The following is a 14,133-nucleotide window of genomic DNA, read 5'->3' on the forward strand; positions in this document are numbered from 1 at the left end:
CAAATAATAAAGGAAAAGCATATAAGATACTCGTAAGACTTACGCTAGAATATGCCAGCCCTATCTGGGACTCACAGTTGAAGGATGATAAACACAAGGTCGAGATGGTACAACGTCGGGCCGCCAGATATGTGACCAACCGATATCACAACACCTCATCGGTAACAGACATGATTCATTCCCTAAAATGGCAAACTCCAGAGGAGAGAAGAAAGAGAGTCAAGCTGACTCTCATGTATTAAAGATAAAAAAAGGACTGTTGAAAATCGAAACATCAGACAAACTAGTGACACCTTCCAAATACCATACAGTACTAGTGAATTAAGAAGAAGTACCATCAGGGACTGGAATGCTCTGCCCACTGACTTCGCTACACCCCCGAGCCTCGAAATATTTAAGGATCGTTTAAGTGTCTGATTAAATTAATGGAGTTGTTGTTTACTTGCATCCTTTTGATACTATACAGCACTTATTTTTATTTTCTAAAATTTGGGATGCGCACCAAAGTGGCAGTGCTATCAGCGATTGATGGCGGCAACATTCTGGTAGAAGTAGGAAGAAGCGATCTTGTTCACGAATCCAACTGATAACAAAGGGCCTCGTCATGAGTTTAGAAAACAACACCAAGACTGACAGTGCTACTGAATTTCTCCTTTTGACAAAGGTTCACATATGAATGATTACTCGCGAAACTAGACCGACTATGGTGTTCTATCTAAAAGCTTTACCTCATATCTTTTTAATAATCTCCTTCTTTTAACGAATCTTCTCCTGACTGTGCTAAAACTCATGAATTTTAATCGCAAATTAGACCATTTACGCCTTGAGCAACATCCTCCAATCTCATATTAATGTAATATATCCATCTATGAAATGGAAACAAGATAGTACAGTAGACCGTTCAAGATTTACAATGCAACGTGTTTTACCCAGGACTGACGTATAACTAAAATAATGAGTTAAACTTTAGTCCAAACTTTGCCAAACTTAAAAGCTAGACTGCAAATCACATTTTCCCATTAACAGACAGAGAAACCTCACGAGAAGCGTAAAGTGCAAACTTCAATTTGACGACTTCGTTCCAGGAAAATGTTCGATTCATGACCGACAACCAAGAAAACATGGAAAGAGAAAAATGAATGGTAAGCATCGAAAATACGTGGACGATTGTGGTGTCTGGGAGAAAAGTTTCCCTTAAGACACACCACTTTGTTTGTGATATAATGATAAATTTAACTTGTCGACTTTCAGAGTACTTTACAACTGAAAAAGACTGCCTATGGATCCTAAGAAAGATGAAACTACAGTTGATACTCTTAAACGTGCATACACAGCTTATTCTGCCTGGTGCAGGCAGATAGCTAACCTTGCACAACGCACAACGCAAACAAAAGTCACACGGGTTTCATAGTTTATTTTGTGTGGAAAACGTTGCCGTCGTGAATAATATTGTTAAAAAACTACAACAAATAGAAATAACAAATTACTAAATAGGAAAATATAGAACCTTACTTCATACATAGAAAAAATATGTAAATTACTTTAAAGACCATAATGGCGTGCCATACTTTTGAGAATGTTTTATCTGCATAATAAAATTGTCATCTGTAACTAAACTTCAAAAATACAATTAAATACTGACAGATTTAAGCAATTACTTCAATAAATCAAAGTACTGAAAGTACTGAAAAGCGCTAACCTAGCTTGGTTCTAAGAAAATTTACTGTGTGCAAGCGTAGGCGGAAATGAGCCTTATTGAAATGGTTTATGTTTAATGAATATCAATTTAAAGTATCGAAGGCCAGATTTCTTTAAATATATGTTACTTTCTGAAGATGATGTGAATTAAAGCTGATCACGACTCGTATATGGATACTTGCCTGAAAAAAGATATGTTAAAATCACAAATTATACCTTTTGAACAGTAATTTATCACAGTTTTTGACATTTTCTTGCAAAGAATCGATTTTATTTTTCTATATTTTAGCTTCTGAATACGCACTATATTTTTTCATCACTGCGTAGCATCCCGTGCTGATGTACGTAAGCCCCGCAAACCAATCGTATCTACTCGGCCATTTCCGTCACCCAGATAACTGGTTCCCTATACCTCTTACCAGTTTAAATGATTATATTTCTGCTCATAGAGGGCAGTTATTCCTTGCACCGGAAATAGAAGTCTAACGACAATAAAGCGCTGAGCTATGCTTAGCGCTTTAAAAAGACTTACTTAGTGGCTCGAGGCACGCATCTAACCAGATTGAAGACGATAGACAAAATGAGACCGGACTGGTCAGTAAGGCTGACAGGAAGTGAGTGATTGACCAGATATACGTTGTAGTTAACTTGTACCAAAAAGGATTACCGGATATACTAAACTCAGAGTGGTTAACTTGTACAAAAATATTTCTGAAGAATTTAAATTTTAAACTATAGACAGCACACTCCCCGTCTGATATGAAAATATCACTTAAATGCATAAACCGTACTCTGTTCACAAAAAGTTGTTCATGAAACTGTTTTTGTAAATTGTCACAAAACAATAAGCATTAAATGGAATGACACAAAAATATAATTTCAGAAATTGGACGCACATATATACGCGACTGTCCATCTTTGATAACACGAACTTCAAGTTTGCGCACAAGACCATCTTTGCTAGGAAACACTCTTTCAACAAGTCCTGTCGGCCAATGGTTGCGATGTGCATCACTGTCCTTCAAAAGAACGATATCACCAACTTGGATGTTATCTCGAGTGTCTTTCCATTTTCGTCGCACTTGTAGACTCTGTAGGTATTCATTTTTCCAACGACACCAAAATTTCTCCGCTAGAGACTGAACAAATTTCCATTGAATGTTATAAACTTCGCTGACACTGAGATTTTTAAAATCCTCGTTTGAATCAACGGTTTTTTGAGTAAGTAAAACAGCTGGAGACAAAACGCAAGGTGCTTCAGGGTCGGTGGATACAGGTACCAGTGGACGGGCGTTGACTATCGCTGTCGCTTCAGCCATAAACGTGCTAAGGACTTCATGGGTAATTCTTGTGTGCTTAGAATCCAGTAAGATTGAACATCGAATGTTTCCGTTGTTTTTCAGTGTTGCTTGTGTTTTTCTCATCAGGTTGATTGCTTCTGATTCTGTAGCAAGCGACGTCAGTCCATCATCGACGTAAAAGTTGTTGTAAACAAATTTACGAACATCATCGTCACCAACAGATGATGCTTTTCGAAGTCCATAGGTGGCAACAGCAAAACGTGAGCTTTCATTCGGTATTGTATTAAAGGTTTTTCAAAGTTGTTATCCTCGTACCAAAGGAATCTGAGGTAATCACGATGATCCTCATGATCACGAAATGCATAAAACATTTGCTGAATGTCACCACTGATAGCAATTGCATTTTCACGGAAACGCATGAGGATTCCAACAAGGTTGTTTGTTAAGTCTGGTCCAGACATTAACAAACTGTTCAATGAAGCGTCTTGAAACACAGCCGACGAGTCGAATACTCCTCGGATTTGATCCGGTTTTTTCGAATTGTACACCCCAAAAAGGGGTAAATACCAGCATTCCCCAGGTATGTCGGAAGGAGCAACTTCTGCTGCCCCACTAGCTAAGACTTTTGACATGAATGCTAAGAAGTGTTGTCGTTTGTGATGATATTTCTTTAAACTTGTGTTAAGGATCAAAGCACGTTTCCAGGCCTGTGAATAATTGTTAGGTATCACTGGTTTTGACTCCTTGAAAGGTAATGGTGCGGACCAAAAACCATCAGTGTCTTTGTGGAACTCTGCGTCCATAAGAGCTACAAACTTGCGGTCCTCAACAGAAGGTCCAATCTTGTTGTCAGATGGTGTTCGTATGAATATGTCATCATCATTGTCCTTGACATTGATATTGTTGTGACACACTGGAAAGGTGGTGCAACTTCCGTCATTAAGAAAATGCGTTTTGTTTACATTCACTTCCTTTGGAGGATGAACTTTACCAATACAAATTTCACCAATGACGACCCATCCTAGTGGAAGACGTTGAGCAAAGGGTTGACCTTGGCTGCCAGTAATTTGGTCGCGCACATGATGTACATCAGGTAAGTCACGTCCTATGAGCAGTTCAACATTCACATTGCGATCTAGGGGTGGTATGAAAGGTGCAATGCATTGTAGATGCGGTTGTGATTGAGCGACTTTGGGAGTATGTATTTCAAGATGCTCACTAGGAATAGAATCACATTCAATGACTTCCGGTAAGTTGAATGTAGTTGTACCATCCAAGGCTTTGACACATAATCCGTTCACACGGCGTCCAGCGACTGTCGTTACACCGGAGCATGACGTAAGAGTGTAGGGTGTACATTCTCCTGTAACTCCGAGTCGATCTATCAAATAAGGGGACACCAACGTCCGGTTGCTCTGGTCATCGATTGTCGCATAAACACGGATAACTTTCGCAGGATTTGATTGACAAAACACGTCCACTAAAACGATCTTCCCGCAAGAACGACTCCCATGTTTTCCTTCTTCATACTCCCCGCCATTGCTTAAGGCAGTTTTCGCTGTTGAGACTGGTGTAGGGGATTCGGGGTTTGAAGGACGACGATCAATGTGCATCGCTGTGACATGATAAGGATTACCACAAATATCACATTTAATGTCCGCTGTACAATTTTTGGACACATGACTTTGTGAGGCACAACATCGGAAACATAATTTCTTATCACGTAGAATGTTTTGACGCTCAGGTAGTGATTTTCTTTTGAAGCCACGGCATTCGTTCAAAGAATGTCCAGCATTGTGTATGGGACAACGTGTTGACGGAGTTGATGATACAATTTCAACTTTACGAGAAGTGACTGCGCCAGTAGGTATAGGTTTGCTGTATGCCATGTTTGTGTTTGTGGACGGTTGACATACAAGTCCAGGATCGTTACGGATTTCACACATTTCACGGATGAACTCGACAAAAAAGGAAAATGGAGGGAATGCTACATCATTCCGTTTTTTATATCCAGCTGCTTGAGAGGTCCACTTGTCTTGTAGAGATATGGGTAGTTTGGCAACTATGGGTAGTACTCCAGTAGATGAATTGAAGTAGCTCAGACAAATTTCGTATTTTGGATAAGTCATCGCCGATTCAATTTCGGTGAGAATGTCCACGAGATCATACAATTTGGCATGATCTTTATTTGTGAGGGTTGGAAACGAGTGTAGTTTCTGTTTTAGAGCATGTTCCACCATCTCAGGTCTCCCATATTTATCGTTCAGTCTATCCCAAATACGCTTTACACCTAGGCTAGGTTGTGGGTGTTTGCGGAGCGCAATGTGCGTGCAAACTTTGAGGACTCTGGACCCAACCATTTTACAAGTAAATCCATTTCCTCAAACTCTGTGACACCAAGTTCTAGTATTACACTCCGGAATAAAGAACTCCAAGAATTGAAATTTTCTGGGCGATCATCAAAGTTGGTGAATCTTGTGAGTAGAAAATCTTTGCGTAGCAGAAACTTTGAAAAGTCGGCCATTGTCGAAGTGTTGTCGGTCCGTTGTGGTACTAGATTTGGAGCAGTAATCATATGAGGCAATGAATTTGTAGTAACACAAACTTGACGCATTGAATTCGAGGGAACAAACACTCGAGAAGCTGCATCCAATGGAGCACTCCGTTGATCAACTGAATTTGGAACACACATCTGAGGCACTGAATTTGAAGGAACACTCACTTGAGACACTGAATTTAAAGGGACATTCACTTGAGACACTGAATTTTGAGAAGCACAAACTTGAAGCACTGAAATCGAGGTAGAACAAACTGGATTCACTGAATTAGAAGGCGCACACAATTGATGCATTTGATGAATTGGAATTGAAGGAACACAACCTTGATTAACTGCATTTAGATATCCCGGATGTCGGCCATCCGCCTCTGGATGTTGAACACTGATTGGTGGATTCTGTTCAAAATATGGTTGATTTTGTTGAATGTGGCCATCCTCGGTATTTGATGGGTTATGGTCGTGTTTGAGGATAAACGCACTCGTCATCTGTTCCCTTGAGTAGATCGGAAGATCAATCTTTTCTTCTTCTGTGAAGTCTGCTTCTGCTGAGATGATTTCTTTCTCCTGTCTGACGATACTAATTTTTGCTTCGATATCAGTTGTTTGTTTTAAAAGCTCACCTTCTTTCTTGATCAGTTCCAGTTTCGCCCTTTCAGCTTGCGCTTTAGCTCTTTGAAAACTTGATACATTAGACGACACATGACTTAGTGTTTCAAGGAGTTCAAATTTGGTTTCCTTCAACTCATCACTTGTTCTTTTTACAATTGAAAAACATTTGTTCATTGAAACTTCTAATTCATTTAACAAGTTGACCGCCTCCTCTGTATTTTGAGAAAGTAGATATTTCTTATAGTCTTCACTAGCGATACAGAAATCTTTGAATTTCACAGAAATTAAACATTCTACTTCTCTTATTTTTTGGAAGTCCTTTGCGCATGTTCCAGATGTTACAAGAGCATCCTCCACTTCCGCCCAGGTTTCATCGGTTTTACTTTTCAGCTTTTCACACTGTTCGTTGAACATGACGAGGCCTTTGGGTGTGAGTTTCCGTATCCGTTGATCCTCAGCAGACATGGTGCAGGCAGATAGCTACAATCGATTTCAAACAGGTGGTAAAATTTCTCTTCTGGATGAAAAGTTTTACGCCTGTCATTGAACAATAGCATTGCAAAAGGTAACGCCCACCGATGCCGAAGAAAGCAAAAACGATTGACTGTGTTCACCCACTGGAACGTATAAGGAACTGATGACGTCTTCTAGTCCACTCAGTGTATAAAAAAAATTTAAAGTTTCGGTGAAAACGGTAAATAAAATCTGGCGACGTTTTGTTGAGCACGGAACATGCACCGAAAAAATGCGAAACAAAAGCGGACCACGTAAACTTACGGAACCAGACATAGATTTATTGAATGTTTAAAGCGAGAAACTCCGTCCATGTCATGCAAAGAAATTCAAGAAAAACTAAGAAGATATTCCCCCGTGTCTGGAGAGGTATCTCTACCAACTATAAACCGTTGTATATTGAAAAACCTAAAATTCACATACAAAAGGCTAAAGTACTCTCGCAGTGAAAGGTTTACAAATGATAACATGATTTATAGTCAAGCTTACATGTACATTGACTTTTGCCAAACAAAAAACACACACAAATTAAGTTTATGGACGAAAGTGGTTTCAAACTTACAAACGCAAATCGCACATACGGTCACTCTCGGAGGGGGGGGGGGTGTTGAAATAGGCAGGTTTGTAAAAGACAGAAACTTAACGCTAAATTTATTAATAGGGAAAGACTGCGTGCTTTATTACAATTTTATCGGCGGCTCTTCAAATATGTATACATATTCAAATTTTTGGGAAGAAGCGGCTCAGAATCAAGACGAGTATGGCAGAGCAGTTCTCATTCCAGGAGATTTTGTTGTCGTCGATAATTGTCCGATACACAGAAGCAATTCAGAAAGAGTTCTTCGTCTTTATTTCGGAATGCAGGGTGTGCAGTACGGATTTCTACCTGTATATTCGCCTGATTTTAACCCAGTTGAAAATTGTTTTCTTAAACTTAAAAAAATATTGTCGCAAGAAAAATATTTACCATATTTACACTTAAGTCTAAAATTTGCCATAACACAAGCCTTGAAGGAAATTTCATCGAATGATATCAGGCAGTTTTACCGACAAACAGAATATCTCAATGTATGACAATGCAATTTGAATGTGTAATTCGTGTACATGTACAGTCAGGTATATCGGTATATCAATATTTTTCATAAAAGTGCACTGAAAAAAAATGAAACCTAAGAATTGTTTATTTGTACTTGTTATTATCAATTTATTCATTAACTTGCACTTGTTCATGTTTTTGAGAATTGTCTTTAACACACACACATGAACGCACACGCGTGCGCGCGCGTGTGTGTGTGTGAAAATGTATTACAGGAGTTTGTGTATTGAACACGTTCAAGTGGGTGTATACAGTCAATCGTTTTTGCTTTCTTCGGGATCGATGGGCGTTACCTTTTGCAATGCTATTGTTCAATGACAGGCGTAAACCTTTTCATCCAGAAGAGAAATTTTACCACCTGATTGAAATCGATTGTAACCTTGCACAACGCACAACGCAAACAAAAGTCACACGGGTTTCATAGTTTATTTTGTGTGGAAAACGTTGCCGTCGTGAATAATATTGTTAAAAAACTACAACAAATAGAAATAACAAATTACTAAATAGAAAATATAGAACCTTACTTCATACATAGAAAAAATATGTAAATTACTTTAAAGACCATAATGGCGTGCCATACTTTTGAGAATGTTTTATCTGCATAATAAAATTGTCATCTGTAACTAAACTTCAAAAATACAATTAAATACTGACAGATTTAAGCAATTACTTCAATAAAAAAGACTTACTTAGTGGCTCGAGGCACGCATCTAACCAGATTGAAGACGATAGACAAAATGAGACCGGACTGGTCAGTAAGGCTGACAGGAAGTGAGTGATTGACCAGATATACGTTGTAGTTAACTTGTACCAAAAAGGATTACCGGATATACTAAACTCAGAGTGGTTAACTTGTACAAAAATATTTCTGAAGAATTTAAATTTTAAACTATAGACAGCACACAGCTCCAGAGAGTCAGCCAACCTACCAGAGAAGAATATAGTGCATTGTATCCGCTCCAAAATCTGTCTTAATTAGAGAGTGGTGTTGCATTTGTAGAGTATGTAGACGATTTTCCAAACTCGATATATCTACACAGAAACAACAATCATGGACTTGGAGAATGCATTAGGATCAACTATAAGGTTTACAACCACGTGTTTATTTAGACTTAACTCTTGAAAAATCGGTAAATACCTACAGAGTCTTCAAACACTGCTTTCGTTGAATTAATATTTTAACATATTTTTTGGATCGTCAAATAAACTTCCTTCTACCACGAAATAAGACTGATAAAAGGTATGGCAACCAAAACTTACCCGAAAAAGTTAAAATCTGGTTGCAAAAATAAAAAATGGCATATTTAAAACATATATCAATGTCATAAACAAAATGTTTTTTGTTTTCAGTATATTATTTTTTTTTATTTTGCCAATTAATAAAATGTTATTTATTTTCAGTATCTATTTTTTTTATTTTGCCAATTTATAAAATGTTTTTTGGTGATTCATGCGATCATTGCATAATAAAGAAATATATAACACGTTATCACTGGTTGTGTATTTTTTATGCAATGTCGCTTTCTTCCTACTCGCATAAATCATCAAAAATATTGTTTTATTGTTTATATTTGCATTTTTCTTTTTAAAATTATAAGATTAATCATCAAGAGAAAGTAGAAGTAAATAAATTATCGAATTAGAATCTGACATTTTCATGATTATTTCAGATGACGTGATAGAGAAGAGAGAATACTTGGTTACTATATCCATAGAACGGCCAATGTCTGAGCTGTAGCAAGGGAGTACGAGACACAAACAAACGATAAGAGATTCGATTGAGAGAATTGGAAGTCTGGAAAAGGATCTGACCTCCAATGATATATCCTGCTTCTTATGCAAGAACCCAGACCAAATGCAGACCATTTTTCAGGGGCTGCCCAAGAAACAAAAGGGACTTGAATTCAATAAATGACAACAAATAAGTAGAAAACATTTCATGTACTAAGATGTCAGGGTATCTGGAGAAATCGTACCTTGAAGAAAACACAGCCTGGAAAAAACGTACCCATGACTTAGGGTAAATTTTCTCTGAGAAGAAATGACTTGGGTAAGCCTTCCCCAAGAGTAAACGTACCCTGGAGAAATCGTAGCCAGATTTGACATAGTTTAAAGACCATAACTTTATATTCAATACTTTTCTTTGATATGTATGTAAATAATTAAAAGATAAACTTTCTACAAGTGAAAAGCTGTCAATGTGACAGCAAACCGGGTTTTCTTTTATGTGAACTGTATCCATAATCCATGTCAACCCGTATCCAGTGAAATGGATAAGGTGAAAGGGTACCTTATATGCAATATTTTGCCAAAAAATGACTAAGTTCAAAAGCTGGTATTTTTTTTCATAAATAATCAGAAATCTAAATCCTAGCAATATGCACACCTCTGATATATGTACAATTGATCTGCAAAAGAACAACTTCCTATCTTGAAAACTGTAGGAGGAGTTATCCGTACAATGAGGGTACCCTTTTGGCAGCCGCCCGCCCGCCCGCCATTTTCACCATTTTAATAAACGGATTTTTCCGTTGGAAAACCCGGTTAAAAATCTAAATAAATATTTCCATTATTGCGAAACTTAAACCTTGTGTTTAATTGTTGTTGAATGTGGTTTTTCGAAATGAGGGCAAAATCAACAATGATGTTTTAAAAATCGTGAATAATTTACATATTTATTATGTTTTGATATGGGAATTATATTTAAATATAATACTCAACTCTTAAAGGCTAAAAAGCAATTATCTGACCAAGGCAGAAAGGCAACGTTCGCTTAAAGGAAAAATATTGGAGACATGCTACTTAATCATGAAACTTTTTTTTATCGATTTTTGAGTGATAAGTTAGTGGTATCATTAACTATGCATCAGAAATTTGGGGTACTTATAAAGGTTACAATGCTAAAAAGGTACATCTTGATTTCTGTAAGCAAGCTCTGGGTTTGTAAAGGTCTACATTTAATGCTGTTGTGTATGCAGAGTAAGGTAGATTACTCCTTATTACAAGAAGGATTTTAAATCTTAATGTTTTGAAAAGAGTTGTTATATAGTTATAATTGTATTATCCAAAAATGTAATGACAAAAACAATGTACATTAACTGCAAATTAAATTGACATAAAACCGGGGTTCTGGTGTTATTTTAATGTCAACTTATTTACTTTTTACGTCTCAGACATGAGTTGGTAAATGTCTAGGTCCTGTTTGTTGTAGATACAGTTTTTTATTTTTATGTCGAAGTAAACTTTTAATGAAATTAGGATCAACGAAGTTTGGTTTTTAACAATAAATTGATTCACTTACTCTAAAGTCATAAATCAACCTGGCTTATCAGTAACAAAATATTTTTGAGAAAATTGAAGATTCGCAGAAATATCATTTCTATAAATATTTGGTTGATGGATTTTAACTTCAATGTCGAAATTCGCCCCTAGACGTTACTTACAATTTTGTTCGGACACAGGCTTCCAGTTTTTTCAAATATTTATCTGTTTTTTCCTGGGCGGGTTTTAACGTTTATTTATCATGGGTGTGTATATTTCATATATGTTTACTTTATGCATACATGCATTTCTTAAGGAGTTATTATCAAAGACCAGCTGCCTGCAAAGCTCATCTGGCTAACACCTAAGTTGTGTTTGTTGTTAAATATGTTTGAAATATCCTTCTAAGTCATTCAAGATGCATACCCATTGAGCAAAGGCACCCTGTGTGTGAGGCATGAGTCAGATTAGTCTAAAGGAGAGAAGAAATACTCCGGACAAGGATTTTACATATAATTCTGCTATGACTTTCATATTTGATCTTGAAACTTGGTTCAAAGTCACTGCATACCCTTTACTCAAAAGCTCTGTTTAAGTGAATTATAAGCCAAAAAGGGTTAAGTGGAGAGTTTGCAGAGAAATGCTCTGAAATTTCTTTTTGGCGTAGTCAGATATAACCTTGACCCTTTACAAACTTTATTCAAGATTACTGCACATCCTTTGACTGTAGGCACTCTGTGAGTGAAATCTGAACCACCTTGGGCCAAGGGGAGAGACAGTATGTTCCGGACAAGATATCTCGGACAGACAGACAGACAGACAGAAAGAGAGACAGACTGATCTCTGTAGGGTGCCCGCAGAGCGGGGCCCTTATTTTTATAAATTATTTTAATGAGAATCAATCGTTTTTCAAACTGCTGCAATTGTTTGACAATGAACATTTCAAAGATACACATGTATGCATCTTCGGCAAATATATGTAAAGTATGGAATTGAGAGCCAAAATCTGTAATTAATTTTTGTAGTTTTGTACTTAAAAAAAAATATCCTTTACTTATGTCATGTTTCTTTTGTTTGTATGTACTAGGGTCTCCTGTAAAACATCTAATATCGCTGTACTTTACTATGTTCAGAAGTAGTAATTTGTACACTCTGATAAGCTGTAAAGCTTAGAGAAAATAAAGATTGAATGATATCAAATAATTACAAAAGCATGGGGCAATATGAGGAACTTTCACCAGAGGCTCTGCCGAAGAAATTGTACACCCCACTGTGATGCTACACATCTTATACACAATAGATAAAATGTGTATGAGATGTTTAGGGACATTTCTTATATAGACATTAACGGTATGATATCATTATATATCACTTTGTTACACAGCGTATGTTAACTTTATAGTTTTGACTTTGTAAATAAAAGAACGCATAGATAAGATGCTTTGCGTACTTAACTCAGAAATCTAATTATTGTGTCTTGCTTGTATCTCATTCTAGAGATTAGAGTAGGCATAAATTTTACAATTTTAAATTCGAATTGTGTTTAAATCCCTTGAAGTATTTAATCAATAAATATATGAGAATATGAGCCTAGATGATTTACACAAGAAATTATTTTCTTATAACCATTTTAACAAGGCCTTGGACTTTCAGTAGGACGTAACTATATTTCTTGCATCAAAACAAGTTAAATATGACGCTGGCTTCGAGTGAAATATACACTGATTGAGTAGCCTTAGCTCAAAAGCCAGAAAAATCTTGTCGATTTCAAGGAGCAATGACTGAGTGGCCTACAATGAAATAGACAGGCCTACGTCACATTGCAGTTTGACACCAACTATCCAAGTCCAAGCTCTTGTTAAAATGGTTCTATTACTCTTCCTTGGTGACTTGAAATTCACAATGTTGGTAGATGGTTGCAATGTCTTAGGGTGGTTGGTGACGCCTACATGTTGTGACGTACTTCCAATCCAAATAAACGATAAAATCAAGTATAACCTTATATAGTTGTTTTAAGTCCAAATTTGAAACCCAACCGCGTAGCGTAATAGGTTTCAGCGATAGTTTCGAATCTGTAATTCGTGAGTTCGAACTCCACTGGGCCATTTATATTTTCTTTTTCCTTTTCAAACATTTTTTAAAACATATTTTATGTTAACAATTGTAAAATTTGAAATTTCCAAAATGGAAATATTTTGATTATAATATATCCACAGGTGCCCCATACCACCTTATCAAATATACAGTCAGTTTCTCTTCAGTATCAACAGAAGAAAATATTTTTAAACGTCTTTTAAAACGTTTGTCCCCACCCGAGAGTAAAACCCTTCCCCGGGGTCTACATATTACTATTTCAGTTTTTCTTTGAGGTTTGCAGAAGTAGAGAAGAATTTAAAAACATTGCTTAATTCTGACCATTTTTACCCTGCCTCTTAAGCCTCTGTGAGGCTAGAGTACTGAAATTACAATTTATGTTTCCAGTACCCTAAAAATGCATCATAACAAATTTGGAAAGTTTTAAGAAGAAAGTAAAATTGTTCAATAGTTTACGCACGACGACGTTTGACGAAAACCAAAAGCAAATGAGTTAGAGAACAAATGGTAACATTCTTCAAATTGATGAAATACTGTATTTTCTACCATTTTGGGAAAGTGAGAAATACATGTATTTGTTTTATTAGAGAAATTCAATTGTTTTTGAAAACAAAAAAACCGCATCATAAGACAGAAACGACGGTTAAAGGGGCATAGTCACGGTTTTGGTCATAAATTTCCCCCCGTTTTTAAAGCGCTAAGCATAGCTCAGCGCTTTATTGTCGTTAGACTTCTACTTCCGGTGCAACGAATAACCGCCCCTTATGAGCAGAAGTTTACATCATTTAAACTTGTTAGGGAACCAGTTTCAGGAGTTTGTGCGCATAACTGCTCGGGCTAGTATGGGCTATTGTGAATTTAATGTACGTGGCTTACATATGTCATTGCAGGGTCTGCCACGCAGTGATGAGGAAATATATCGCGTATACAGAAGCTAAGATGTTATATACATATATTTTTTATACACAAACAGAAGCTGTGTTAGCGCTTTTCAGTACTATCAG

General features: G+C 36.7%; 1 protein-coding gene across 1 annotated transcript; it reads right to left on the reverse strand.

Moving 5' to 3' along the window:
• Positions 1 to 3,157: 3,157 nt before the first annotated feature.
• LOC117690931 (uncharacterized) lies at positions 3,158 to 5,239 on the reverse strand. Its single transcript, XM_034475772.2, has one exon. It carries the CDS (start codon positions 5,237 to 5,239, stop codon positions 3,158 to 3,160), a length of 2,082 nt encoding a protein of 693 aa, XP_034331663.2.
• Between the last annotated feature and the right edge of the window lie 8,894 nt (positions 5,240 to 14,133).

Source organism: Magallana gigas, chromosome 6 (genome assembly GCF_963853765.1).
Source record: "Magallana gigas chromosome 6, xbMagGiga1.1, whole genome shotgun sequence".
NCBI lineage: Eukaryota > Metazoa > Mollusca > Bivalvia > Ostreida > Ostreidae > Magallana > Magallana gigas.

What these genes read in the sequence shown, in the direction of transcription:
- LOC117690931 (XM_034475772.2), bottom strand. Translation starts at nt 5,239, where the DNA reads ATGGTGGAACATGCTCTAAAACAGAAACTACACTCGTTTCCAACCCTC.